Here is a 6,000-nt window from a genome sequence, read left to right as displayed (position 1 = left end):
AATACTGCAAAGAAGTCTGTGCAGTATGCTTGATTTTTAGATCATATCTATCATTCTATGCTTCTTTCAACGATTTGGAGAACTTCCCTTTAGCTGTCTTCACACATTAAGAAAATTCAGCAGACCTAAGAGTTTTTTAACGAAACAGCTGGCTTTACTTATGAAGAATACAAAAAGAAACCATGTCTGAACCTCATGCTCAGTGGAAATTTTGAGGTAAGGACCACAGAGCAGATTGAGGAACTTTTCCTGCTATTATGGTGACAAGGTGATATCACACAGCCTCGTTTTAAAGCAAAAAAACCCCAAACCAAGCCAAAACAAAACTGTCTTTAAAAGTGTTCTGGTTGCTTGCAAAATTTTGCATCTCCCTGTACCACACTCTGCTTCCTGAGGAATGAGCCTGGAGGGGTTTTACTTATGTAAAGGAATGGATCATAGCCCTGAAATAGACTAATATGGAGCCTGAATTCTCTACAGAATGAAATGTTGAGATTTTATGCAAGTTAATAGAAGTGTGGAAAATATCCTAATTCAGCAGAATCTCTTGGTTTGCTGGATTTTTTGAAAGAAGATTTTTGCGGGGATGGAATACAAGTAATTTTAATTATTATAAGAACATTGATAATGTAAGCTTTCTTGCAACTTTTCTAAAGCAAACTATCCAAGCATTTCTATGCAGCATACACAAGAATACCTGACATAAGTGAAGTTAAAGAGTAAACAGAACATTAAAAGAGCAGGCTGTGAAAACAGGATCAAGCACGTTGCATACAATTAACTGAAAGCAAAACTAATCTTTCAGGTTTAGTTTTTAATTATGTATTTTAACATCAAGTATGCAGTTATTTATTCTTTCAGTTCCTGTCACAACCTGGATCTAAAAGAATTATCTGTCTTGATTTTATAATTCTGATGAGGAAAATGGCATGTTTAGCTAGTTGCTACAGCAGTCAATCTACTTCCTATTAAAAATCTGCTTGTTATTTTGAAGCCTGTTATTTTTGAAGATGTGAATTCCTCACATGGAATTTGTAAAAGTGATACCTGAAACGCCATTACATTCTCCTTTGATAAAGTAAGAAGACCAAGTTCTTTGAATTTTCTTATACAAAATATGATTTCCCATAATTCTTGACATTATTCTCTGAACACTTTCCAGTTTCCAACATCCAGCTTGAACTGTAGTCAAGAAAACTGAACATGATATGACAGTAACTCCACTGCCAAATCTGAATGCAAATCTACTCAGCATTCCCTCTTCATAAAAACAAGAACCTCTTTCACGCCTGGGTACCAGCATTTGGCTGGGAACTCCAAGTCTCTTGAATAACTATTGTGATACTCAGTTATATTCAAGTAGTAACTGTTGACAAAAATAAGTTGTTATTGTCAGGGGATATGTCCTTTGCTTTTGAAATTATACCTTCCTTTTCCCATAGAGGAGTATGTGAGCAGTGCATGAAGTTTGACATTTCTTGGAATCCACTTTACTGTTCATTACTTGACACTGCACAATCTGCACTTAATTTCAAACTTCATCAGTAATGATTTTATGTCCCATTCTAGGCCATAGGTAAAATATATAAATAGTGTATGACAAAGGAGTAATACTTGCAAAATCTTACCTAAATAGAAATTTATGATTTCCAGTAGCTGAAGTTCCCTCTTCCCTCATTCAGGTTTATGGACTGTAGGCAAGCTTTCTGAAAATAATGCCTTTTTATTTTCACATGGAGATCTCCGGCATGCAAAGTCAGAATCTAACACTTACTAATTAGAGCTGACTTTCACTAAGAAACTATTTAGTTAGTTTCTTAGTTAACCTTCTTTAGTTTTATTTGGAACAAAAGCACAATTTAAAGACTATGAAACATGCAAAAGGCAGAGAGCTGCATTGCAATTCTTTTCTATCCATGTAATATTTTCATATGAGCAGTAAAAAACCAGCGTCTTGTATGAATATAGATAGATAGATAGATAGATAGATACAATTTTTCAAAAATGTTGGGGACGAAATTTTGACCATGTTATGTGAAGAAATGATTCTGGTAACAAAGCCGATTAATTTGTACACATCATAAAGTCTGTTGTCACAAGTAAAACGAGGATGTTGAGGTTTCAGCATGGTTTGCGGGGGCACAACAAAGTTACATCTGTTTCTGTGCCGGTGTGGTTAGACAAAATAGGTAGAGTGAAGAGACACAACATTATTTGCCTGAAATGATAATCTCACTGGGTTCTATTCTGAGATTAGTATATCACATATAAATGCTTTGATCTGCTACCTCTAGACTATCTTTCCTTTCAAAATTTTACTCTCTTTAATCAACAAAGAAATAAACCCACCATTATTGACATCAGGTTCTAAGAATCCGACAAAATATTTACTACCAGATAAATTTATTTATCTGGTCTGTTAGTCACTGTCTAACCTTAACTATGCCAGTTTATCTTTTTTTTTGTATGCTACTGCTGTGTTTTGAATAGATAATGTTTTTACATTTCAAGAAGACAATCTAGAAACCTCATAAGGAACATCAGCAACTGTTATGCAAGTACTACAGTATCATACATACTTGGCTAAAAAGTAATAAAGACAGATTAAAAATGTAAAAACCATTCTCTGCAGATGGCATTCTCAACAAAGGGGAAAGGTTTGTGGTTCCCTATGTGACTTCAATGGGACTATTTGTATTCTTAGAGAACATCATATGCTTGAATGCTTTGCTGAATCAAATCAGGGAAAGGAACCTTTAAATATTTTGTGCAATTTTTACCAGGGTAATGCTGAATCCAGAAAAAAGTATACTCCAGAATGAAGGAGCAGTGTTCAGATATGACCAGGCATTTTGGAATTATTTACTTATTAATAACATTTCTAGGCTAGTAAAACAATGCAGAATGCCCAATGTTAGCTACCATCTTGGGCAGCTGACAGACTACAAATTAGATGCTATACTGAGTTCAGATAATCACAGGTATCTGTTTCCTATGTTTAGTCCTCAGAAAATTTGAAATGGTAGATCAGAAGAATGAATACCACTGAAAACTGAAGATTTATTAGATATCTCGATTTTTAATTCAGGAGTGTTCTGAAATGCATGTCACAAAATTCCATGAAAAACTAGTTCCTATCATTTTATAGTTATCCATCATCAGACACAAGAGAATGGAAAAGTTGAATAAAGCTACATTGAAACACAAACATCCTAACAACAGGAAAATTTATTTGAAATCTATTCCAGAACAACTTCCAGAAAAAACAGTAAGTCACACTTGATATAGAAGAAGAAACAACCACTTCAGCCATAAATGAGAGCATTTGACCAAGACTCTGATTAATCTGCCAGAGAAGGCAACATCCTCTAGGTGTCATGGTATGCCATAGAGAGTTTTAGACAAATACGCATCACACATGAAAATCTGCAACATTTGTCTGGAGAACAGGGTGCCCTTGAATATACCATGTGAATAAAAAAAGGGCTCTTGGTCAATTACTGAAAACAGTGGTGTGGAACCCCCCTTATTCTTCCAGTCACTGATGTGATTGTGCAAAATTAGCAGTGGAACCACAAATGATGTGCTGCTTGCCCTGCTACTGCATGTCTGTGCCACATGCTGTGAGGGGAGGTGATCCTGTGCCACCCACACCACTGGGCTCTGCCTGGTGCTGCAGTGGAGGAAGAGCCTGTAGATTTTTAGTACGTGGTAGCAGAACTGAGATGTACTGGAAGGTTAGAAATAGAAAGGTTGAATAGCAAGGAGTCATCATCTCCACTGCCAACAGGCACCCCGTTTTCATGCCCTTTTGGTGGTTGATGCTGATCTTTAAAAAAGTAGTGTTTTCATTTACTTATTTTATTTGCTACAAATTGCAACATGTTTTAAAGAATTGATTACAACATTTAATTAACTAAATATTAAACTATACACATAACAGCAGATATCTTAGTTTACTTAGAAGAACTGGACATCTCCTTTTCTTAAACCAACTCTTAATGAACACATTATCATCTCTATTTACATTCAGAAATTGGTTTAATTTTATTTAGAAATATCATTAGACTATTTGACATGAGCAAACCATAACTTTTCCTGTTGGTGGTTTTGGGATTTTTTAAATTTAAAGTAACAGAAAATCTGTAATTGCAATGGGATTTTGCTCTCACAACAATAAACAAAAAAACCTCACTCATGGAAGAGAGTACTGGAGATGTAAGACACATTTCTTACTAACTTAAAAAAAATATTTCTTAATGTTCATGAACAACAGTTTTTCATACATTGATGATTTTAATATATGTTTTAATGATGTTTTAACGCTTTTTCCCCCCCATCAGTAGGATGTGCTTGTTTAGCTCTTTGGAGAAAGATTTTAACGTCCTATGAAAAGGAAAAAGAAATGTTAAAAGGTCATTACATGTCGCAGCCTGATCCACCTTAAAACTTGTACCAATAACACCCTGGGGTGAGCTTTCTTTCCATGGGGTGAGCTTTCTAACTAGTGACTAGAAGATTGTGATGAAAAACTAACTTCAGTGGAGATAAGTTACATGTTCCCCAGGTTACAGAAGTTTTCTTCCAGAAGAGCACTAAAACCAATGCTGTCAGTTAGCTTAAGTATTAATATCACTGAGATGATGTTTTCATATTATCCCCAGAACCTCATTGCCTTTGGTGGCTTTACAGAACGGCAATGTGCTAAAATGCAATTCTTAAAGTAAACAGAGATCTTAAACATCAGCTTAAACATGTCCCTAAAGAGAGGTATTAAAACTGTTGTTTAAACCACTAAATGTTATTCAGAACATACAAAGACAAACTCTCTAATAAAGTTTCTTTTTCTTTTTCACATATATCATATTTCAGGCTGAACTTAAACAATTCCAGGAAATGGATATAAAAGAAAATAAGTAATTAACATTTGGAAGAATACATACCCTCATTAGTTTGATTTTGTGTTCAGTTCTTTATTGTTCAATTTGTTAATTTTCAATAATTTTATATTAGCACAATCTCCTCTATTTCCAGGTTTAGCAACTTTATTCACTGTCGTAGTTGGATGAGCAAGGAATTTTTGGTTTAAAAAAACCCCCAAGCTGAATGTTCAGTACAGAGATAAATAGTAATTTAACTTATTAGCATTTTCCAATATTGTCAATAAACATATTTTTTCCTTTGGAAAAATAATTAACAGTCAGAATTTTTATAAAACAAATTAGTTTAAATTCAGATATATAGTTCAATATATATTTTGTGCATATTTTGAAGATACAGCCTTTTTTCAAAAGCAAGAACTGCCTGTATGGAAATGATGCTTCACAAGCTTGCAAAACATCAGAAGTATTTCAGTGAATACAGCAGAAACATGTTAAAAGAAAATTTTACCAGTCATTTGACTTACAAGGCAGCACTAATGTTTATCTTTGACTCAAAGAAATACTTCAGTAGGAGAAGGCCCTTTTCAGCACATTGAGTCAGAAAAAGGAGTTTCAATTCCAGTTCCACAACAGTAAATATTAGCAAATGTAATCTTAAATACTGTCAAAACACTGGAGATACAGTAGTTCAACTGATTTACTTTATGTTTAATGAAGCAAACTTACTGTTCCAAAATAATTTTTTTTATATTTTTTGAATGTAAGAAACGATATTGTTCAGGTACATTTCATTTTCTAAGATTTTTTAGGGATGAAATACATGATAGAAAGAAGCATAACACAGGTCTCCTCTTTAAACTAGGTATTTAAACACTGTGTTAAATTTTCCTTTTCTTGCACACTGAGACATTTAAAACACCACATGAAAAAAGCTTCTCAAGTTTCACAAGTATTACAACTACAGCCTATGACTAGACAGTGATTCAGCAGTGCTTTTTTCTGTCAAAGCATTGACTATGAACTATATGGTCCAGGTCATAAGATGTACTGAATATAATCTGTATGAACAGGTTACTTTGTTAAGTTATATGTGGAGTTCTGAATGTTTGTTGAGTCT

The 6,000-nt window shown here is 34.0% G+C and overlaps 1 protein-coding gene across 6 annotated transcripts in view; it reads right to left on the bottom strand.

The window, feature by feature from the left end:
- Positions 1-3,210: 3,210 nt before the first annotated feature.
- SPEF2 (sperm flagellar 2) overlaps positions 3,211-6,000 on the bottom strand; it is a 77,355-nt gene continuing 74,565 nt past the window's right edge. For all 6 annotated transcript variants that reach the window (XM_027634552.1, XM_027634556.1, XM_027634557.1 and 3 more), the window contains one exon: positions 3,211-4,386. In XM_027634552.1, the coding sequence (XP_027490353.1) occupies positions 4,309-4,386 (78 nt within the window). In that variant the 3' untranslated portion in view covers positions 3,211-4,308. The remainder of the gene's footprint in view (positions 4,387-6,000) is intronic.

This window comes from Corapipo altera, unplaced genomic scaffold, assembly GCF_003945725.1.
Source record: "Corapipo altera isolate COAL_440 unplaced genomic scaffold, ASM394572v1 61411, whole genome shotgun sequence".
NCBI classification, from domain to species: Eukaryota; Metazoa; Chordata; class Aves; order Passeriformes; family Pipridae; genus Corapipo; species Corapipo altera.
The sequence above is the reverse complement of the archived record's forward strand: the minus strand, read 5'-3'. Positions and strand labels throughout refer to the sequence as shown.